The sequence below is a fragment of the Salarias fasciatus genome, chromosome 5 (assembly GCF_902148845.1).
Source record: "Salarias fasciatus chromosome 5, fSalaFa1.1, whole genome shotgun sequence".
Taxonomy (NCBI): domain Eukaryota; kingdom Metazoa; phylum Chordata; class Actinopteri; order Blenniiformes; family Blenniidae; genus Salarias; species Salarias fasciatus.
In genome coordinates this window covers 17,252,052-17,275,751 of record NC_043749.1, presented here as the reverse complement: position 1 = coordinate 17,275,751, position 23,700 = coordinate 17,252,052, and the positions used below count along the sequence as shown (strand labels likewise).

The 23,700-nt window shown below is 43.9% G+C and overlaps 2 protein-coding genes across 5 annotated transcripts in view; both read right to left on the bottom strand.

Annotated features, from left to right (window-relative positions):
• Positions 1-101: 101 nt before the first annotated feature.
• Positions 102-12,143, bottom strand: ipo9 (importin 9). Of its 2 annotated transcripts, none has more exons than XM_030092775.1 (24): positions 11,869-12,143; positions 9,667-9,728; positions 9,421-9,507; positions 9,087-9,288; positions 8,653-8,741; positions 8,277-8,363; positions 8,051-8,170; positions 7,830-7,930; positions 7,677-7,735; positions 7,431-7,582; positions 7,250-7,348; positions 6,958-7,064; positions 6,711-6,850; positions 6,337-6,499; positions 5,977-6,203; positions 5,688-5,836; positions 5,354-5,482; positions 4,438-4,713; positions 4,175-4,341; positions 3,903-4,036; positions 3,148-3,267; positions 2,926-3,036; positions 2,736-2,812; positions 102-941 (listed from the first exon to the last, which is right to left on the bottom strand). In XM_030092775.1, the coding sequence occupies exons 1-24, from the start codon at positions 12,026-12,028 to the stop codon at positions 831-833; spliced, it is 3,129 nt and encodes a 1,042-aa protein (XP_029948635.1). In that variant the 5' UTR covers positions 12,029-12,143; the 3' UTR covers positions 102-830. The 2 variants fall into 2 exon arrangements, with proteins under 2 accessions (XP_029948635.1, XP_029948636.1); XM_030092776.1 differs by having other exon boundaries at positions 6,337-6,496.
• Positions 12,144-16,764: 4,621 nt separating this feature from the next.
• The window catches only part of LOC115388620 (guanine nucleotide-binding protein G(s) subunit alpha-like), a 30,864-nt gene continuing 23,928 nt past the window's right edge, over positions 16,765-23,700 (bottom strand). For 2 of the 3 annotated variants that reach the window (XM_030091836.1, XM_030091838.1), the window contains exons 7-13: positions 20,876-20,930; positions 20,451-20,524; positions 20,027-20,085; positions 19,746-19,866; positions 19,223-19,353; positions 19,000-19,094; positions 16,765-18,493 (exon numbers count right to left, since the gene is read on the bottom strand). In XM_030091836.1, coding sequence (XP_029947696.1) covers positions 18,347-18,493; positions 19,000-19,094; positions 19,223-19,353; positions 19,746-19,866; positions 20,027-20,085; positions 20,451-20,524; positions 20,876-20,930 — 682 coding nt within the window. In that variant the 3' untranslated portion in view covers positions 16,765-18,346. The remainder of the gene's footprint in view (positions 18,494-18,999; positions 19,095-19,222; positions 19,354-19,745; positions 19,867-20,026; positions 20,086-20,450; positions 20,525-20,875; positions 20,931-23,700) is intronic. The other variant, XM_030091837.1, reaches the window with a different exon arrangement.

Here is a 23,700-nt window from a genome sequence, read left to right as displayed (position 1 = left end):
CCTTTATATAATGTCAAAAAAAATTTATTATGCACCTCCCTTTTTTTTTTTTGCAAAGAGCATATATTAAAATTTCTCAGAAATACGAGAGGAAATGTGGAAATCAACATGAAAATTTCGTCCACAAGGGACTTTTATTTAGAAATTTTCATCCCAAATTACACTGGGTACAAGAAAATGACGAGGCTGTGAATCATTATGATTTCCCAAAAGACCCACCATACCGAGACATGACAGCTAGGTTTTCAGCTTTTCATTTCGGGAACAGTCAAAATTTGTTTCCGTGGAAAATAAGGCCGCCGATGCTTCGCTCCTTCCCAGAAATCACAATGAGTTATTTTTCCTTCAATGTAAAGTCTTTAGGAAGCGTTTACCCATGTTGCGTTTCATGGTTTGTACAGAAACACAAAAATAACTGGCTGAATTATAAATAGGGCCTCATCAAACAGTCTCATGTCACTGATCACCTGCCGCTCTATCCGATCCTCTTTGTCCAGTTTCAAGTTGCTTCAACAGCGAGCCTTCCTCCGGGACAGACCTGTGCAGTCTCTTTCTCACTGTAACATCTGCAGCATCTGCCTTCCAAATCACAAGTCCCAAGAAACGGGGACTTATAGGTAAGTGCATGATCTCAGCCCGTGCCCTCGTCCCGCCGTGCCAGGTCCTCCACTGTCCGTTTACGGCGTCGTAATGTCATGACAAAGGGAATAAAAGTTTTGAGGGAGGAGGAGGAGGAGGAGGAGGAGGAGGAGGAGGGGGGGGCGACAGCGGAGAGCATCAGGGTGATGGAAGTGGAAGATAACGGCGTGTTGGGGCAACACACGGCGAGGCTAGAGGCCTATGGACTGCAGGGTTTGTCTCTCGGCGTTGTTGAGGTGGCCTGAGAACATGCTGTAACACGGCTGCTGGGCGAACTGAGTCAGGAAGTCCGTCAGGTAAGCCTGAGGAGGAGACACACGGCACAGGTCAGAAGAAGCACTCACACTTTGACTGATATTTCATAGCCTGACATTTCTGAGCATCCTGAGCACATTGGTTCAGGCATAAAACAGTTCAACGGTCGCCACGTCTTCATGTCAGTTCTCCAAAGCTGGTCAAGCCACAAAAACGGCTGAAAGTTAGCGCCGTTCAGCAGCAGCTGGCGACGTGCAAATAGCGTGCGTGAGTCTTTAAGTCTAATCCAGGGAAGCAGGCGTCCTTACACCCTAAAGCTCTTTCTTATAATTGGAGCTTCTTGAGATTTGATGTTTTAGGACAGAAAACACTAATGCTGCAAGCCAGAAAAGATAAAGCAGCTCTAGAATTAAAAAAAAAAAAAAACATTAATACATGTTGGGATATTTAATTAAGAATACAACAGTAATCAGTCAGATTGTGTTCATTTAAATCAGCACTAATATATGATGTATAAGACTGTAATGGTTTAAACATTTCCACACAAAGTCTCCACGTTGATTTAGAAAACAGCTTCAAGTAGATACAAATAATTAGACAGTGATTCAGCCAAGACGCATCTTCATTTCCTGAAATACTAAAAATATCAGTGTTCAGAAAACAACCAGCAGCATGTTCTGCAAATGTAATAATTCCCAAATCAATCTGAGGTTTCCTCTTCCTGTGGCTCTTTTTTTGCCATACGATTGGTAAAAATCCAGCTGGTCTGAGATTCAGTGACACAGTTTATAAATTTAAAGAACAGACGTACAGACATGGCTTTATCCTGCATTTTTATCATTTTGTTGATGGCAGCAAGACAGTTAAGAAACACGAGTTGATAGCTAGAGAGCATTTAGATAAGCAAAGTCTTTCCACAAGTAAAGATACACAGAGGTCCATCAAACTATATCTCAAAAAAAAAGAAGGAAGAAAGAAGCACGCAACACCAAAAGTTCACAATATCAAACAATTCAGACACTTTGGTGACATGTGAAATAAGACCAGAGAAAAATATTGACTGTTACAACATCAACAAAAAGTAAATGAGACTTAATAAAATAAATCCAATTAAACATTAAAACACAATCAAAGAGGTTTTCAAAATAAAGTTTCTCTTCTTTGGGTACACATTTAGAGCTGTGCAGCTTCATTCTGCACATCCTGAAGAGAGCTGAGCCGTTTCTTTATACGAGAACTAAAAAGGTGTTGTCATTATTGACCACAGATACTGACGCACATTATTATTATTCACCAGGACCCACAGGTAAAGTTTACCATCCCAGCCATCAATGCAGGTTAAAAAGCTGAACAGAGTAAATGGAAGCCACGTAGAAACACAATCCAGACTCCACAGGCTCATGGAAAGTTGAAATACAAAACTCTTCTAAGGTCAGTTTAATTAAAAGTGGGTTTAATTTGGAGAGTCTATGGAAATGTTTTCACTGTACATAGCTATGTTTTTTTTTTTTGGCTTTGTTTTGCCTCTTCTCAAGGTTTCCTTACAGTCTCCATACTGACCCAGTGACACACTAACACTAAACCCCTTCATGAGGGCCAGTTAAGTGTCCGTGTGTTTAATCGGCATGAGGAGCAGAGCGCCGCCAGCGCGCCCGCTTCACAATCTGCACGTCAGCAGAAGGGAAGAAGGAGGGCAGCCCGACTCTTTCCATTTCAAACCCGATTCGGCTGGAAATGTGAGATTTGTCAAATGGCGGCGCGTGACGGACTCAGACCTTCAGGACAGTGTGAAAATAATAAGGATTGAAGTAATTCATGACTTTACAGTTTAGAGAGCTTACCTGCAAATCTATTTGATAAATGGGGTCTTTCAAGGCGTCGGGATCGTCCTCCTCATCATCCTCATAATAATCATCGTCTGTTTACAGAACAGACGCAGAGGGAAATATTACAGCTCAGTTTGGTTACTCATCCAGAAGCACTGAAGACAAAACAAAGCAATAGCTGAGACACTCAGGGGGACACTGGTACCGTATTTGTTGGATGCGATAAGATCAGAGAGCAGCTGCCCTGCCAGGCCTTCATCCTCCTCATCGTCCTCCTCCTCATCCTCTTCCTGTTCCTCCCACATGCCGCTCGAGTCTGCAACAAACGCAAACAGCAGCCGGTCACAGACGTGTTTACTCGGGTTGTTATTGTTGTTTACAGGCTGAATGAGGTGACACCGTCTCTTCTTCCTCCCTCGCTCCTCACCTTGGCTCCAGTCTGCTGCGTTCGCCCTGCTGGCGTTCGACTCCACCACCGTCGACAGCTCGTTGATGATCAATTTAAAGATTTTCACGAGCAAAGGAATGTTGGTCCAACGTTCTGGATCTGTTTGGGTGGAATAAGAAGTCAGGAAAACAATCACAGTGTGTGACGTGCACTGATGACACAGAAACCTTTTTTTTTTTTTCTCTTTATATTGAGAGCAGTGAGATTGCAAACAGAAGTTTACTGGTTGAAATCCCACAGCAGACAGATTCAGCTGAAATGCACCATTCATGAGTTTTTTGGTAGATTAAGAGGTAAATCTAACTGTCTGTCTGTGAGAGTGCAGCTGTGCCTCGCTGCCCGCTGTGTGACGGACCGGTGGTGAACTATCTCTGCCTTTCAGCATATGCGGACCGGCTCCAGCCTCTCGTGACCGCAGTCTGGATTAAGTGGATATAGAAGATGAATGGCTGAATGGCAAGTATTGTCCCTCTGTGGAAACGTATGGGGTTTGTTTTAGACCCTATAGACCAGCAGTGGACAATCGGATTTACAGAGGAGTCACGTGAAAAACTGGAACTGCTGTGGAGGCTTGAGCACAGAACCGACTGCAGCTCTTTCCTTCATTTTTCTGTACTGTATTTTAATTTTGGGTGCTCAGGTGAAGACTCTAATGTGGCCAGCTGCAGATGTTAAACTGTCTCCTCATCTCTTCTGGTCGACGCCGTAACAGCAGAAGCTCATTCAGCTCTTACTCTTAGCGGACTTGGAGCGCGTGCGGATGCCGTCCTCCTGGCTGAAGATTTCTTCTCCCTTCACCACAATGTCTTGGAGACGCTTGTCGTCCGTGTTCAGACTGTGTTGAAGCAGCTTACAGAGAGCCACAGTGCTGCAAAAACAAAAAAAGTATTCTCTCTCTCTCTCCGTTTTTGATTGTTGAATGCTATTTTTTTTTTTCATTTCTTCACTATGAGCTGAACAATCCTACCAGCCTTGCAGTGAAATGATTTGTGAAAAGTTTTCTGACCTGACTTTACCCTCGTACTGTCCGTAGAAGAGGTGCTGCCGGCTCATCCATTCTGTCATCACGAACTCCAGGGCGGGCTTCCCCGTCGGTCCCGGCAGGCTGCACAAGAACTCCAGCAGGGGATCCAGCTGGGAGTGAACCAAGTGGGCGAACACCATGATCAGGGACTACGGAAGAGGAGGAGGACACAGGACGAAGACATTAAAGGTCAGAGCAGAACAGATCAAAACACAGGTCCGGTCTACATCGCTCCCTCTCCTCACCTGCATCACACTCAGCGTCTCGGCTTGCTGCATCTTGCTCAGAATGGCTCGCAGGATCTGGTCCAGCTGATCACCGAGCTCGGTTCCCGCCCGAGAGATCAGAGTGGACACCAGCCGGCCCACGAACGCGGCCGTGAACTCGGACGTCCGGGGGTCCAGCAGCTGGTTGACCACCTGCATGACGTACCAGAGGCCGCTGTTGCCCTGCTCGTCCCTCCACTGGGCGATCTGCTCCAGGGCGACGGAGACGTACGCCCGCAAACACTCGCCGCCATTCTGGAAGGAAGAGGAAAGTTACCCAGGGGAAGACTGTGCAGAGGTGGAGCCCCGTTTTCTTTTTATTACATTTCATTATATCACCACAACTCTAAAGAGTTACTGATCAGTCGTTCATTTTAAGAGAAAGAAGAGGAATTTTAGCACTAAAGCTTTGTAGGGTGAAATAAGTGATGATAAAGGGAAGTGTTGCATCATAATTAAAATACAATTTTTGTACATTAACAAATAGCATGCAGGGATTTAACAAAGCATTTATTTTCAAAGCACAAAAAAAGGGAAAAATCACAAATTAAAATAAAGTAGCTTATTGGTTACGGATAAGTTGTAAAATATTTTACTGGGAAAACATCGGAAATCTAGAGTTGAATTGACTTCTTTTAATGTTTCCCCGTCTCTCCCTGCTGCTTTGGTATTTGTTGAGTTTTATTGGAATTATAGTCAACCTCGTCACTGATCATTTGAATTAGTGCATTTCTATATTTTCATTAATAACCACTTTGTCTCTTTTTTAAATAAAGAAAAACAGATAACTGAAACTGATTAAACAGAAGCAGGGAAGTTCAGAGCAAGAGGAGGGGAATCTTGGATCTGAATAACATCTAAACAAAGAAGAAGTCTATAGTTTATCTTTGTTTACCTGCATTATCGTGCTGTCGTCTGTGCGTAAGGTACACTGAGCCAACACCGGGAAGGCCTGACACACCAGCATCTCTGACAGAGGAGGTTTGGTGTTGCGAACAACTGTAGTCAGGATGTCAATGGAGGTCTGTGAAGAGAGGAATGAAACACGTCTTCTGATCATTGTAAGCAAACAGCAACAAAGTAATGGACTCTCTGATCTTCCTCCAGCTCATCTGAGCAGTGCAGGTTCAGTTCTGGTGACCCGACTCGATTCACACTGAGATCCCTCCTAACTGGACCACTGAGAGAAACAGCTTCAGTAAATGTCTACTTGTTTTTTTGGAACTTACAGCACAGAGTCCGGTGGGGATCTTGTCGGGCGGAGCCTGCATGATGCTGACCAGCGTGGGGATGAGGCGCATCTGCATGGGACCCTGGCAGCCTTCGATCTGCGCCAGCTCCTTGAAAATGTCTTGAGCCAGCGACGCCACCACAGGGTCTGCAGGATAAAACCAGAGGGGGAGAGTCTGAGAGAAACACTGGGGAAAGGCTACAGGCGAGTTCCTCACTTTGCAAACAGCAAAAGAAGAAGCATTCTGAAATGAGGGGGGGTTTGGCGGTGCAGAGCCGCATCGGTACCGTTGTTGTACTTGAGGAAAATGGCGATGGTGAGCGGACAGATCTTGTTCTCGGCGCTGGTGGTGAAGGCCTGGTCGACGGTGCAGACGATGCACAGAGTCTCCATGACCAGAGTCAGCACCTCGGAGCTGAACTGGGCGGCCAGCTGCACCAGGCCCTCCAGGATGCTGGGGAGGAAGGGCTGGAGGACATGTGTGCTCTCGGACAGCTTCAGCTGGTCACAGTACCTGGAGGATGAGAGAAGACTTTCATTTCTTGAATCCAGCGCATTTAAAAAGTAGTTGTGTAATTTGTCTTGGGGGTGCTTCTATATTTTTAGGGACTTAATTCTGCTTTTCCAGACACTGACACCAAACTCACCCCCAGATGGCCCTGACAGCAGAGATGCGGACGGAGGGCGGCTGGCTGTCGTGGAGGCCGCTGACGGTGGCCTGGAGGAACTGCTGGATGAGCTCGGGAGACATGGCCGCCGTGAAGCGGCTGGCCGCCCAAAGAGCTCGACCGAGGAGGAACGGAGACGCTGCTGGGGTCGACAAAAACAAGAGCAGGATGAGCAAGGTATCGCGATGTTAGACGGTTCCGTCTGCATCAGAAAGATCAGTTCGATGGAGAATATTATGCCACAAGGATGAACTGATTTACATGAATAGGAAAAAAAAAAAACAATCTTTCTTCTTCTACAGATTTAGTCACTACTGTACATCTGAAGCGCTAAAAGTCAGCTTGAGCCTGACCTGCCAGGTTGAGATCAGCCAAGATGACACTGGCCAGGAAACCGTGCATGTCAAACTGTATTCGACCGTTCTTCACGTTCTCTGTGATGATGGCTTTGACAGAGCCCAGGGCCAACATGCAGGCCTCATGGATCTTCCACCTGGGACAAAAAAAAAAAATAGAGAAGAGACTGTGTTGATATTTGTTGGATAAAAGCTAAATGAATAAATTCTGTATGAATTTGCTGAGTGTGAAATCTCTCCTCACCAGTGCTCATTGCCGCTGTTTTTGGCCTGTTCGGCTTCCTGCAGGTGTCTGGTGGCGGCTGCTGCCAGCGCCGCTGCACTCTCGTTCTGAAACTCAGCGGCAACAGCCTACAACCAAAGGTCAAAGGTTAAGATTATTCACCCTCACATGGTGATCACTGAGCCGATGAGCTGCGTTCGATCCACACACTTCTGGGAAACCAACATTTTGGGCCCGATTTAGATTTTTACTGTCTAAACACACCAGGATGAAAAACGACATCAGCCTTCAAACGGTGGTGCGTTGGTCTCACCAGCAGCAGGTCCTGAGCAGAGATCCTCACAGAGTAGGAGAAGGTGTCGTCATCCTCGTCCTCCACAAACTGCTGAGGGTTCGCCGTCCACACTTTGATCTGAAACAAAACGCAAACAAAACCACACAGCTCACACTCTGAGCCTGCGGTCCCATCTGTCGAGCTTCCTGCGGCCGCTCACCTGGTCCTCGGTGATCTGCATGTACAGGATGATGTAGTAAATGAGCTCGGGCAGCGCCTTCCTCACTGTGCTCTTGAACTTGTTGTTCTCCAGCAGCGTGTGAACGAACTCGAAGATGCTGAACACCAGATTCTCAAAGCCCAGAACCTCGCCTGGAGGAATGAACCAAAAGCAGGAGGCAAGAACGTGAGTTCTGAAGCCGTGTCAAATACAAAAGCCGTTCAGAGGACTTTAAATTCTTCTCACCATCTGAGTCTACCGGGTCGTCCACCTCCTCTGTGTAGTTGACTTCTGTTCTGACATAAGTGAACTTTTAGTTAAGAAAAAAAATCTGAATTAAAAAAAAAAAAAAAAAATTCACTATTTAATTAAAATGCAGGCTGGAATTGTAAAGGATATAAAGCTGCACTTTCAGTCAGAGTATTCCAGACGATGGGTAATATCTGCTGCATGGAGGACACCATGGGTTTGGGGAAGTTCTTCACCAGAGCCGTCACTGCCTGGTAAAGGGAAAGAAGCACTTACAGCAACTTCAAGCACGTCAAGGTCAACCCTACTACATCCAACGATCATTTCCAAACATTTTTGCCTTCGCAGCAGAGCATGATGAAGCCTTTCACCTTAAGCACTTCCATCTTAAGGCCACTATCGGATGAGGGTCCATCAGGCATCTGCAGAGCCTGCACAAATGCTTCTGTGAACTGCTGCACCACAGGGAAGATCAACGCTTTGGCTGCACCCTAAAAACACATAACAGTTTGTTTCTTCAGTAAAAAAAAATTTGGACAAACAGGGAAGTGATCAGTGTGACGTTTGTTTCTCATAACTCATCTCTCACATGCCTACCTTTTCAAGTTCTTCAATAGCACAGATGAGGTTGGCACAGGTGGTGAAGATCTCCACTGCTCTGGAACGGGTTCGGATGCTGTAAACCTGCGAGAGCAGAAGAGGACAACGGAGGAGGCAGACACTTTATTTCAAGCAGACACAACACAGAGATATCACAGTCAGCAATACAAAACAGGACAGGTCCTTCAGGGAGCATGTGGGGGAAAAGAGTATATTCAACCTAGCAAACAAAATAGCTTTTACACAATAGCCAGTTACATTAAACAGTATTTCAGACTGATAGAGAGAATGTTGACGGACCTATCCAGCTTAATTGTGTCAGAAATACTGTTGTAGTCCAGCTGATGTGCAGAGATAAGAGGTGGAGATGTACCTCAGCCATGGTGAAGATCTTGTACATCTCAGGCAGGATCACCGGAGCGACCAGCGGCATCTGAGTATCAGTCACCTCCCGGGTGAACTCTGGGCACAACAAAGGAAGAGTCAAGCTTATTTTGTTTCAGAAAGTTTTATCATATTATGAAATTAGAATAAAAGAGAGAAATGACTTCTGAAAGAGAGTAAATAACCTCACATCATGCATTTTCACAACAGACAATCCTGCCACATCTCTCTCACACACACACACACCCACACGAAAAACACTTCGTGCTTGCTGTTGCAATTTTAAAATAAATAAAGCAACATCATGAAATTATGAAGACAAATTAATCGTAAACTTAAACTGAGATTATGTAAAATAAAGGCTCTGAATAAAACATTTATCAAGCTCAAAGGCTGTTTGTTTATGTGGGTGTTATTACATACCTGTGAGGACCCTCATGGCGCCGTGCACGGCGTTGACGTCTCCGCTGACCAGCATTTCCATCAGGAGGGTGAAGAGCTGCGGCCACGCCTCGGGCCAGTCCCAGTGGGCGATGGCCGACACGGCGTACGCAACGCTGGAGCGAACTTTGCTGATCGACTCCCGCAAACCATTAGGCAGCAGCTCCCTGATGGCGGCTTTGGCCTGGAGGAGGAAAACAGCTTCACTTTTAATAAACCAATGTGGAAACACGTGTGTTTTATGCTTTAAAAGTGGAGATAAACTTTTGGGATGTTTTGAAAATTGACTGCATCGAAGGTCGAAGGTGAAGTTTACCTGATCTGTGGTTTCTGGCGGTCTGAATTTTTCAGACTGGGAGCACCAGTGCGTTTCCACATACTGCTTCAAGATGACCGACGCTAACTGCAAACACACACAACCACACAGCCACGATCCTGTTAGCGAGGCGCCTTCAGGGAGGTGATCAGAAGCAAATAAATAACTGGGAAAGTGTTGGAGAACTGAATGGACACAAATGAATGAGTGGGCTGGATGATGTGTGTGTTTTGTTTCCTTACTCACTTGTCTGATGGCGAGCGCTCCCTGAGGGTCGACTGTGAGCTCTGCCAAGTGGACGCCAAACTCTGCAACATGGACATACCAGCAGGGAGGACAAAAGATGGATAAACTAACACAAGAAACAAGATTTTTTTCTTTTTCACCTTCACTTTTTCATGTGGAGTATTTGGGTTTTTCTCTGTAAAAGTGCTTTGATACAACATGAATAAAATCCAACTGCAATACACGACAGTCCAAAATGACTCTTCTTCTTGCAGCATTGTCCCATTAGGGATTCCCACACTGAATAATCTTCCAAAAGGTTCATCACACTACGGCTGCAAAGCTGGCTTCTCTGAATAATCACACTGCTCATTAGTAATAAAATTCTTGTTCCAGCTGTTCACATCATCTGCTACAACCACTAACAAAATCTGCTTTAGTTATAAAAACATCTGCAGAAGGTTTGTTTGAACATGACCATCTTCGTTTGAGTCTCAGAAGCATGAAAACAAATGTCTGACGACATAAACATCCTCCCTGGTTCGAACTTGGCCTGCTGGATCAGCATCAACTTCAACCCTGCGTCCCCTGGGCTTTACCCAGAGTGACATCAGGCGCCAGGAGACAATGTTAGTGCTGACAGTCCTGCAGGGGTGGCAGCCTCAGAGAGGGGCCGGCGGAAAGGGTCGGCCTCAGTACGACGCTGCCGCGCTGCCGACGGACATCGTGCACAATTAGCCTTTCACCATTGGCACGGCGATCGCAGGAACCACAATAGAAAGTCTATTGAAGTATAAACTGCTTACTGTCTCCATCTGCTCCCGTTTTCAGGCCTTACTGACAATGAAATACAGCAATTTACAACGAGAATGATTCCTTCCGAACGCCAATTTTTATACTCAGTAGAACTAAGGATGCACATTGCTGAGAGCTAAACACCATCTAACAAGTTGCACATTCTTAACACAACTGAAGCAAATTGAGTGAAACTAAATATACTACAGTGTCATTCAAATCACTGGTATTTATAGTCATGAAGACACTGAAAATTGAAAAAGATCTTGAAAAAGTTAGATTACGTTAAATATACCTTTTAATCCATGGCATATTAAAAAAGATGGCTTCAAGAGTTTTTCTCTATCCTATCATTTATTGTTTGTAACTCTATCAACTTTAATGTTGCAGGGCCCTGAAGCTGATACCAGCTGACTATTGGAGAAAGTTGTGCAAGAACAAAAGACATACAGTCACTCAGGCTTTTTAGGGTCACCTACTGAACTCAAATGCGTGCTTTATGTCTGTGAGAGATCATCTATGCATAGCACAGAGACAACATGCAAACTCCACGCAGAAGGACAGAGAGATCTTAGACAATGATTTTCCTATGTTTCTTAAACAAATACAGTTTGCTCGAATAACTAATCTCATTGTTGTGTTGTTATCTTGTAAAATCCAGACGTGAGTGAGTTGATAGTCTTGTCCTGTAGACCAGATGATGCCTGATGGAGGAAGTCCCATTTGGCGCGATCAAGGGGGGGGTCACCCCCTCCCCCTTCCTTCTACCAGAAAGCATCTTCGCGGGAAAATGTGTCATGTAGGACATTAGCTGGTTGCCATGGCGACAGAAGAATAAATGAACTTAAGTCGGCTGAGCGGAAACGTGGGTCGTGTCATGTACCCGGAGACGGGTTGTGAAGCGTCGCTGTCTTAATTCAGCCAGCTAATCGAGCTGGATTCAAACGAGACGAGCATGACACTAGACACTTCACCTCTGAACGACTGGCTCATAAACCCCCTCCCCCGACAGGAGAGCCTGGGGTCCAGCCGGCTGCAGAGCGCCAGAGGCCGGGCTCCACATGTCCCATGTGCTGCCTCCCTCCACACAGCTCCAGCCCGCTGGAAGACCCCGAAAGCGGCCGTGTCACCGTCCGCCTCAGCGGCCACGACATCAAAATGACATCGACGTCAAGTTAAGGTAGGAGCTTTTCCGTGATCGAACTTTGTTGTCAGTAACTTGAGAGAACGTGGCCTAATGCTAGCCGCCGGGAGCCGGGATGCTGCTCCTGCTAACGGCTCCGCTGTTAGCTACAGCCGCACGGGACGAGTTAGCCCGGGTAGGCTCACCGAGCAGCCGCCTGCCCCGCCACCGGGTAAGGCGATTTCCCGGTTAATGAGTGACCGCACCGGGCTGCTGGCCTCCGGTAAATCCCCGCCGACACTCACCCTCCGTCACTTCCAGCACTTTGATCTGCTCCTCCGCGGCGGCGCGCACCTCCTGCACCGGGGACAGGATGGCCGTCAGGGTCTCGATCAGAGCCTCTTTTAGTCCTTGCTGGACGGGTCCGGCGGCCGAACCGGGCCGAACGCTCGCCGCAGCACTCATGCCTCCGCAGTGTGTTCACTCGCTGTCCGCTACAGTCGGCCCACCAGCACCCGGGGAGGAGCAGCAGAGAGCCGCGGACGCACAGCCGGAGCGCGCCAATGCATGGAAACATGGAGGCGGGGTCTCTCGTTTCTTCCTCTGCTTTTCCTTTACACAGTTTTACACCTACATTTATAAGCTACTGCCCCCCTGTGGTGGTTACTATGTTTGTCTAATGTTTAATATTTGTAGATATCAAGGTATGGAAGCCGGAGGAAATAAAAAAAAAGTATTAAACCATGTCCTTTTAGGGCTTCCGTATAAAGGACCAGATTATGTAAATTTATATGTCCTTCTGTCCATTTTCTTTAAGAACTTTGGAAACTTCTATTTTGTTTTGTTCAAATTGTATTGTTTCATGTTTTTCTTGAATGAAATAAATTATAATTCAACCAATCTCTGGTTCACCAGACCGTTTACATTTTTGCCTAATTTGTAACCGTTTTATTGAGTATATGGGAATCAGCTTAAATACTGAAAGAGTTTGTGCATGTCTTGGGTTAGTTTGTGCCACTGGCTAAAGGGGGTTATTGTGGGATCATAGTGTAATCTATCTATGGCCACGTTTCGGTTTTTTTTTAAAAAGAAGAAATTATTCTCTTTTTTAAAGATAAGCTCTGGCGCCCTCTTGTGGACGCTTGTAAAATAAAGACGTTCAAGGAAATAACTCCGTATCTTCCATTCACCTTAAACTGCTTTATCCAACTACAGAGTTGTGAGGGAAATAACCTTCAGTGCATGATTTTTTACAGTGTGGGGAATCCAGAGTTTCCTGAGAAAAAGGCCACGGACAGAGAGAACACGCAGACTCACACAGAAAGGCCTCAATCACCACATCACTTTGTGATCAATATTGCATAAAAATAATTGATACGTCATTGAGACCACATGCTTTTATTACAGGGTCTGAGAGCTGCAAAAGTACGAGTTGTTTTTTTGTTTGACCTGTCTATACTTTAATATCGTTATTTAGAGGGTACTGAAAAGACTGTAAAAGTCTGTTTTGCATAAGACAGATTACTACCACACAGAGGCCTAAACCTGTCAGACAGCAGGCAGGTTTTCCATTTATCAGGAATGTAGCACAGCTTGGTTTATTTAGCCAAAAGATATTTATGCATATTTGGGGATTTTGAACTTTTTAGATTTTTCTTCAATTTTGCAAAATCTCTCTATGTACTCCCAGTTATATCAGTGTGATAAAATGCAAATGACAACTTCTTTTCCGTTTTCTGTATGTAAATAACAAGGTTGTGGGATATTTCAATCATATTTACATCACAGGATGCTTATTGCTAAATAAATCAGATTCTGAGAGTGTATTGTGCTTTACAACCACAGACCTATCAATCTCAATGGCCAATTTTAATTTCCTTGCAGAAATATCTGTCAGAGAGGAGCAGGCTGCAATAACTGCATTTACTGCTATCACATGTTGCAACAGTTAAGTATTTATAGAGCGTAGGTGGCCACGTACCTTAGACGCAGGGTTGGTTTTTGGCGTTCAGCTGATCTGGTGTTGCAGAGATAATTTTCTGCCCTTTGACATCACTTTAATGGACACGTGTACAGTCTGACTCCTTTACGCAGCAGGTGGTGCCAGATGTGAAGATGGAAGCATTGTCTCTTCACATTTGTCTAACCAAAGTTTCCAGAGGTTCCTTGGATAGCGAACATATCGACAGGAAACCACACACTCTCACAATCACGCCAACGGGCAGGTCTGGATCACCAGTTAGCCTCACATCCACCAGCTTCATTCTCTCGTGATTCACTTCCCATCTTTGAGTTTCATTTCTTCTCATGGTTCATTCAGAGGTCAGTTAATAAATGTGTATGTTTATGTCTGGGAGGTGTAGTAGTTAGCACATTGGCCTCAGAGAGAACATCACTGCTTTGTTTTTAAGCTGACATGTTCTTCCTGTTGATATGTGGATTTTTTTCCCTCTGATATAGTCATGTATGATCTCTCACTGTCAGAAGACCTAAATTATGTACTAGTGCATGGTTCTGCACAAAATTCAAAGAAAAACATACAAATACTAAAATAAAAAAATCAGATCAGCACTAGGTTTTTTTGTTGTGTCACACCTGAGCTGCAAGTGGACTCACTCACAGCAGCAGCCGGTGTGATGTTCAGGGGAGCACAGGTGAGGGTAAAAAGGTGCAGACATAAAGATATACAGTGTATATGTTCAATTTCCCTCACATTATCACTGCAGCAGATCTAAATGTTTGAACCTCAGAGACCTGTTTGCTTTTATCAGCGTGAACAGAAGTCAAACAACTTCATACTTTAACGACACAATGACAGCATGTTCCCGGAGACAGAGTGCGTTACATGACACACTTCGACCGTATCAGGTGACAAAAAGTCAAATACTTGTCAGTTGTGCCCTTTAAACCAGAGAACATGAGAATTTATGAGAGTGTGGTCCAGAGACGTGAGAAATGAGGCCTTGGTGTCATCAAGGAAAGCATGGATCCTCTGAAACAAGAGCATTTTCAGAAAATGTGGGACATCTGTTCCGAGTAGAAGACAATCAAAATATGAAGTAAGAAGTTGTGCTGGACGGTGACTGGTGTGAGAAATCCATATTTGCCTACATCCAGTTCCTGGTTTATTAGACACACCTGTCTTCTTCTTATTTCTGCCTTCATGAAGGTCATAATGTCCAGTTGTTTTAGTCGTCAAGGTTTAGTTTCCTCTATAGATTAGGGGAAGTGACTTCTCTGCATGATGTAGTTTTCCTTTTAAATAAAATATACTACAAATAAATGTAATTGCCTGATTTACATTGGATTAAGTGTTGGCCTAACAAATCATTCTACGACAGCTACAACTGTTTGTGAAAAGAATTATTAACAAATTGCGTGCTTTAATATTTTGATATTTTTGAAAGTAAAATCAGTTATTTGAGTTTCCTAAATAGTAAATATTTCCCAACTACATGGAATTATAAATTCAACTTTTTCATGCACAGTGGGACATTAGTACATAACCATGTTACTATGATGAGAATGTGTCAAAAAAGGTGGCATGTGGGTGACATGTGACCCTGGCTCTCAATACTTTGCAGCACTCAAATGAATGCTCTGTCTCAGAAGTAATGGAAGAATGACTTTCATATTAAGCACATTTTAACCAGATTTTACCTCAGTTTACCCGAGTACTGGGTTTAATTCAAGCTAAGCATAATGATAATCAACTGAATGATTGAATTAAAAATATTAAATCAGTCATTTTATCAAATTAATTGCTGGATTTTCCATGAGTCGTTGTGGTTGCTGTGCTCACGTGACAAAAGAGCTCTGTTGTAATGACCAACATCGGTCACAACAATCAAAACTACAAAACTGATGAATTTAGAAAAATCCAAATCAATTAGTAAAATTTAAAATTTGTTAAATTAACATGCATGCACCATGTCCATAGGTTATACATTGGCAAAATGTATCTGTATATGGCATCAGGTTCTGTTTGAATCAAAAATGATACATTTGAAGGTCTTGATATTGTAACAGTATTTTGGATTATTTCTCATTGTATTGATTCTGCCCTTCTTGATATTAATGTGTGAGAATAATGTGACGCAAACCAGATCGCTGGACATCAGGACCCTCATGAAGGTAAGGCAGGACATACTGCGAATCTATAGTCCGACTGTTCAATTAAGCCATGACGGTGTATTCCAGCCACATGAAGGAGATAAAATAGACAGAAAAAATGTTTTTATTTGTGTCAGATATCAAATTTTTGGTCTCATGTCAGTTATCTGTCTTGACTCTCAATTAACAATAAAAATAGATATATATATATATAAATGAATCAAAGTCATTTTAATGTATTAATCCTCATTGTGGCTGTAATACTTTGTTGCACAGGTCTTTGTGTGTGTGTGTGTGTGTGTGTGTGTGTGTGTGTGTGTGTGTGTGTGTGTGTGTGTGTGTGTGTGTGTGTGTGCGTGTGTGTGGCGTGGTCGACATGTGAGGATCTACCACTGTGAGTCTAGGGAATGAACCAAACACTAATACAACTGTTTCCTCTTGTTTAAGCAAAAAGAATTTGGTTTATGTAGAAACAAGCAATGTTTTGCAATTGGATATTCCCCTCTCCTTCAAAAAGTTAAAGCTAAATCAAAAATAAAAATAATAAGAAAAAAAAAAAGAAAAAAAGAAGAACACCCGCCCCGCCCCGCTGCCCACAGACCCGCCACCTTTCTGAAATGTTTGCAGATGTAACTGACAGACAGCAGAGTAGTCCCAGGGTGAGCTCCGGGGTGACGGCTCACAGCGGAGAGCAGATATAAGTGGATAGTACATATATATAAAATATAATCTGAAATATATTTTATATATATATGTATATATTAACTTGTGTTAGGTTTCAGTACTATCTTTCACTACAGAGCATTAGGTGGTGTGTCTGATTATCGTTTTTCCTTCATATCTTAGTATATAAACCAGAGGAGACTCAAAGCAAAAACAAATTAATGAAAAAAAAAAACAGCAGGGGGGGAAGGGGGTAAAAAAAAAAGCAACAGACGAAAGGCCTCCACCCTATCTGATGCCCCTCCCCAAGTTGTCCCCCCCAAAAAATCGATAGCCCCCAGTGAAGGGGGGCAAGTCAGCTCGGACAAGGCGGGACAGACCCGTCCAGCTGTACAGCGCAGTGAAACATAACTTACATATTAGCTCATTTTTACACGTACAGTCGTGATCAAGGCACAGGGATCTTCTACAAGTTCTCGGTTTTTTTTTTTTCATCTTCAATAAAGTTGTACAAAATAATACATTTTACAGTCTGTACAAGAATAATAGTCCAGCAGTAAAATAAAGACAGACATAATTAAAGCCAGGAGGAGGAGGAGGAGGAGGAGGAGATGGCGATGGGGAATGGGAGAGGGTGAGAGAACAAGACAAAAGGGAAGGCGGAAGCTAGAGGAGGAAGGGGTGTGTGTGGTGCGGGTGAACAGGGGGCTGCGGAGGACTGGAGCATGTGTGTGTGTGTGTGTGTGTGTGTGTGTGTGTGTGTCAGCGTCAGTCTGTCCACTTGTGGGTAAATCCATTACATCCAGTCTCCATTAATCATTGCTTTTCCTTACTTTCTTAAACGTTCCTCCTCGTTCATTTCCCACATGTGGAATAGTTGTCAAATAGCAGCAAGGGAAAAAATAGTGTGAGAAAGATATGTGTTTTGTGTGTGTGTGTGTGTGTTTATGTAGGGGGAGGTTAAATGGTGCACAGAGGCAGATCACACACATAGTGTACACCAACACACAACATGGGGTAAAAACTAACAAAAACTTAAAAGTTGAATTGTGTTATTACATGAATATATAATATTTATATTTATATATATATTTATATATATATATACATATTTATATACACACATATATAAATATCTATATATATAGCTTGGATTTTTTGCACTGCATGAAGTTCACTGGTATGCATGAATTTATGCACTTTATATTTTTCTTTTTTTTAATATTTTTTTTGTTTGTGTTTTTTATTTTTTTTGCTGTCCTTCCTCGATAGAGCAGGGGTCATGTGGGCCGCGTGCCTTATGTTTGAGTCACGCTCACATCCACAGGCAGCCACTAGTCAATTAGTCCATCGGTGGGCACGGGAAACAAAAAAAAAAAAACAGCGGCTTGCAGCCCTTCGCCGTGTCCGTTCGCCGCCCTCCCGCGTCCGCCGTCCTTCCCCGGAAAGGTCTGTCGTGAGTACGCGCTGAACAAACCTCCCTCTCTCTCAGAAAGTGTTATTTAATCTGGCCTCCACCGGGTGTGAAAAGCAGGACTTGATTTCATAAAGAGTGTGAACGAGTGTGATATTAAAACTTATCGAGGCACCAGAATGTGTTATTCTGCTGCGTGCGTGTGTGTGTACCTTTATGCGTGTGTGTGTGTGTGTGTGTGTGTGTGTGTGTCTTCACGTGTCTGAGAGAGAGCTGAAAGGAGAGGTCGCCTACGCCGAGCAATTCCAGCCTCCACCCTCTTTCCCTGCGTCAAAGCAGGCTGACGGGTGGAGGATCTGCTGCGAGTCCGTCGACTGCATCTGAGAACGGAGATCTGCAGCCGCTGTGTTCGTGTTCCCGGGAGAGGTTGCATCGGGGAGCCGGAGGGGGAGGGGGGAGGTTGTTAAGGTGAGGTTGGTGGAGGTGTGGAGGGGCGCTGAGCTATCTGGTCATGACGGGAGTAGCAAAGTAGGTAGGTAGGTAGGTAGGTTGGTTGGTTGGTATACAAGCCGAGCGGACGCCGCTGCCATCCATCACAAGAGCTCGTACTGCCGTAGGTGCATCCTCTGGATTATGTCGCGACAGTCATTGAAGACGCGGCGGATGTTTTCCGTGTCGACCGCGCAGGTGAAGTGAGGGTAACAGTAATGGCGTCCGTCCCCGCTGGCTGTGCTGATCCTCTGGAAGACACACAGGAGAAAAAGGAAGTCAGCGCCGCTGAGGCAGTTTCCCGACAGGGCTTGATATCAGAATTTGAGTTTTTCCAAACCCGTCGTCGATAAAGACGCGAGCGCGTTCGGCAAAATCGAGCCGCGACTACAGGTACTTTACACCGAGAGGAGCCGGTCGAGGTGGTTTGGACATCTGATTAGGATGCACCCGAGTCGCCTCCCATTTAAGAGAGAGGGACGTCTGGACTTCTTTGCTCTCCACGTTAACCACGAGTTATATATGAACAGCGCTCGGCCCTCATGAGAGAGAACCTATGGTGGCCATAAAATTCACACATGAATAAAAAAAAAACAAAAATTTAAACAAAACTTTGACAAATGCTCAAAAAAACTGGACAATCAGATTCAAACTGATGAGTGTGATGGGAGTGAACTGGAATTGGCTCATGACGAATAAAAAAAAAGGAAACAAGAAAGAAAAATGCTCAAATTCAAACAGGTAAAACGAGCTTTACCTGTTTGAATTTGAGCTTTGTACACACCAGAAACTCGTCCCGTATAAAGTACTTTGCCCTGGTAACGCGAGGATCTTCACCCAGCTCTGGTATTGCTGTTGGACAGAAGGAAATCTGGTCACACTGAAGTCAAAATAATCCTACACAGTCAGAGAAGCAGGTGCATCTATCTACAGTGTCTTTTTAGAAAAGAAAGCTGAAAATAAATCTCTGTCAGTCTCACCATCATCAGGCGTGGTGTAACGTGCAAAGTCCGGGAAATACTCCTCAATTTTTGATTTTCCTGCCAAAACCTTCTCGGCGAGAAGGTCCTGCTTGTTCAGGAAGAGGATTACCGAAATGGTCCGTAGCCACCTGTGGAGAGCGACGAACAAGGTCAGCGCCAGGTTTCCAAACCCACTGCCTTTTATTGAGGGTTTGCACCTTAAAATCATCCCATTCTGTTGTGTCCCTGCGATTCAAACTTCACTACACAAGAAGAATAACGAGCGTTAAAGCTGTTTTCCCAGTGTCTTGCTCAAGAACACTTGGATACATGAATCCAAGTGAACAGGAGCTACCGATTACCGATTACGAGATACCGAGCCTTGCAAAAGTGAACTGTTAACTCATATTTGAACACATTTCTTCCAATATGGTTCTCTTTGTTTCAATTTCAGATCAACTGAACTTAAGGATGATCCCTGAAAGAAAAAAGAAAGAAAAAAAAAAAAACTGGAGATGGATCACTGCAAAGCGTCTCTGACCTGTTGTTCCAAATGTTCTTGAAAAGATTGAGGGCTTCCTGTAGTCTGTTAGTCTGATTGTCTTCTCTGATCACCATGTTGTAGCTGCTGCTCGCCACCACAAAGATGATAGCCGTCACATCTGTCACACACGGGGGGGGGGGGGGGGGGGGGGGGGGGGGGGTCGGAGAAACATGACAAACAAGAAAGAATATTAGAAAAAACTTCACTTCCTTGTCTTTTGTTGTTTATCAGAACAAAAACATGCGTTTTCACCTCATGACAGGAATAAACCCTCCTACCATTAAAACACTGGATCCATTTTCTGCGTTCGTCTCGTTGACCTCCCACATCGAACATACTGCAATACACACACACACACACACACACACACACACACACACACACAAAGTTAAACTATTTCATTCACAGTCTCACAGCAAAAAAATAAATAAAAATAAAAATAACATTGCATCGATGGCTTTCGGAAGATGTAAAAGGTTAAATGTTTTTAAAAGTTATCGATTGACCAGAGCAGATGCTTGCATTCAGGTAATCAGATTTCTTACATCCCCACTGGTTGAACCTTTTGCCAGCAGCAGATCTAATGTTTCTTTTGTGATTTCAGCAACATTTTTCTGTATTCTGAAGAAATAACAGACAAAACCTTTCTCCCAACCTATCGTTTCACAGCGCAACACTGGGACAAAGGTGACTGCAACTCACTGGAAGTTGACTTTGTCTATTTGAAATCTTGTCTCGAAGATTCCAGACGTCAGTACTCTGCATCTCAGGAGGTCCTGAGAAATAAAAAACAAAACAAAAAAACAACAAAAAAAACAAAAATGCAGGATTATTAACAAAAGCAGGAATGGAGAAGATATAAAGAGCAAAATTAAATATTGGTATTATGTAACTTTTGTGAAGTCATTTTTGTTAACGTAGTCTTGGCCTCTTAACTTTGGGCAAATACAGAATTTTTTGGATGTTTTCATGATCAATAATCACATACTGTGTGGTGGTATTTATTTATTTATTTAAAAAAATATCTAATATGATCAATAAAGTTTGAAATCTAGAATAAAAAAAACACTACATTTAAACTCAGAAGTGAGATTGTTGTGATAAGAACTGATGGTTGAGCGTCTCACCTGATCGGTGGGCGTGTAGTCGTTCTGCCTGACCACGTCGATCCGATCTAAGAAGCTGCAACAAGTGCAAAAAAAAACACACGGTTAGATTTTAAGCTGCTTTCCTACATGAACGTATGAAGATACATTGAAGCAAACACATAATGCAGTTCACATTCGTAATACACACACACACATATACACACACACACAGAGCTGAGACAGAGCTGCCACAAGGGGGCATGTGATTTAATTCACAGGGAGATCAGAGGCAGCCAGTCTGAGTCACCAGCAGCCGGAGGAGCCTCGTCAATGGAGCTGCTGTAGTAGTACTTGCACAGGAGGCGAAGTGTGCGTCTGCGTGTGTGTGTGTGGTGTGTGTGTCTGTGCGTGGGTGGGTATGCAGGCCTACAGCGCGATCGCATTCACAGAGTGCCTACCCAGGCTCATGCTAATTGTTCTGCTGAGCTGGCCTACATTCACCGCTGCTCCTCAAAGGTGTGGGATGTTCTTCTCATGACTTTATCAGAGCGACCGGAGAGAGGCGTCCCCTGCACGGAGTCAGGGCGTAAAGAAACTGAGCAACGTATACTTGAACAGGAGCAGATACAAGAGCGTCTCTCTTGTGTCCCAGACTAAGGAAGTTGAAGTGTGTGTTTAACTAGAAAAAAAAAATACCTCAAGTGACTTATCATGCCTCCCATTACATGTCTGTGTGTATGAAATACGTCACGGGCTTCAGACAAATATGGACAAAAACACACGCAAAGGACAGAGGTTTATACACCCCAGCTGCTGAAGCCTTTTCACAGTATTTAAGAAGAACAGGAGTGGCTCGGCAGCGGAGAGAGGAGTCGGCTGAGTTGTGGGTCAGTTCTGCTCCAGAGAAGAATTTGATGATTATCTATAAGCTGTAGTGTCAACGATGCTGGCGGTTCCACTGGCCTGCACTGATCAACCAGGACTGCTGTGTGCTGTTGACCCCACAACAATTCATGCTCAGGGCACATCAGTGCTGCAGAGTGATGGTCTTTACAAGCTCTGCTGCACGTGTGGATGAAGACGCAACGTCACTGTCAATTTCAAATCGGAACTAAACTGCAATTACACTTTTCTGTTAATTTGATTGAATTTTTACATGACCCCCAACCCTAAACCTATTGATGTACGAGTTTATATGCATAAGAATACCATCAAGAATGCCACTCGTGGGCACAAGATTTGGGGTTTGTTATGCGTTTTAATCGGATAGGGCAGATCTAAATCAGACAGAAGTGTTTACATGACGCCATCTAAATATCATCTCTGTTCAATTTCGATGCACACGCAACAAAAGCTGCTGGGACCTAGAACTGAACAGTGGACGGCGGTAAATCCACCTTATTGCTACTAAAATGATTAAAAATGTGAGAGCAAATTATTGAAAATGTGTTCAAAAAGTTTTGCAGGGATCATGTGTTTTAGGAAGTGACAGTCTGAAGAGAAACACTGTGGCAGGCAGGATCTCAGTTTGGACCCTGAACAACTTTTTACTTCGTTAATACATTTGTAAAAAGTGCAATAATGTGTGTTCAGAATGTACTTTTATTATTTTAGATAAACTGACTGCGACATAATACGACAAAACTTTTTGTTTTTTCAATAAAACAAAAGTAACACTTTTTTTTTTATTATTTTTTATTTTTTTGAAGGTGTGTATCTTTTCCAAGCACTTTGATTGCATTAATTTAAATGTTGAAAATATTTAACATTGTTAATCTGCCGGGCTAATTCATTCTACTAAAGAGGATTTCAATTTTAAAAACAAGAAAAGCGAAACACTATTCCATGTTTCTGGTACCAAATGATACCAGCATTGTTTTAGGTTTATCTTTTTTTAGGTTTTCATTGTTTCTCTCAGTGTTTTAGGTCAGACGTCTGAGCTCCCCCAAACAAAATTATTTAAAAAAAAAACAACTAAAACCTCAGAGTTTCACTTTTTCTCCCCAAGTTTTAAAAGATAAATACTGATTCCCCACCCTGTGGGATCCTCGGCCTGCTCGGCAGCTCCGCTCCCGAAACTAGAAAGGCAAGACGCTTGAGAACAGGTATGCAGCCCCCTGTGAGATAACTAGGAATGTGGCAGGAAGGGGTGAAATGTGACAGGGGGGCTGCAGGTAACACACTGAGAGCAACGGCGGGGGCGGCGGAGGGGTCTGCGGAAACCGCCGCACTGGACGGGCGGACAAGACGGCAGGAAGGAGGAGGAAAATGGTTAGGGAGAGAAGAAGAGGGCAGTTTGTGCAACAAAGAGCCGTCCCTCCTTACACACACGCACACACACACACACACACACGACTGGCTTCTCAAAAACATAAATAATCAGGATGTGACAGAATCCGAACACTTTAATGATGACAAAGTGAACATGGCCGCCGCTGACATCTGCCGAGGCCAAGCCGCCGTTTATCTGCGGCTCCGCCGCACCGCGAGGCGTCGACACGCCCGGGACAAACACAGCGCTCAATTTTTAGCCGTACTTCCTATTAATAGGAGAAGTGCCCATAATAACCGTGCCTAGTAAGTTTAACTAAATAATAGTGGCTGCCCCAGTAACAGAGAGGGCCGCGGCGTTATGTATAACCTCCCAGGGTTATTCTGGGCTCGCAGACAGGCGGACTTAAACTCTGGAAATACACACAGCCCACTTGTCTGGTGGGTGAAAATAACTCAGTATTTACATGAAAAGATGAAGCACTGTATTTTTTCCATTTTTTCTTTTTTTTTTTGGTCATGTTAAATTTAATTGTGCTTGTTCTTTGGAACAATTGAATATGGACGAATTAAAAAAGTGCATGTTTTAAGTT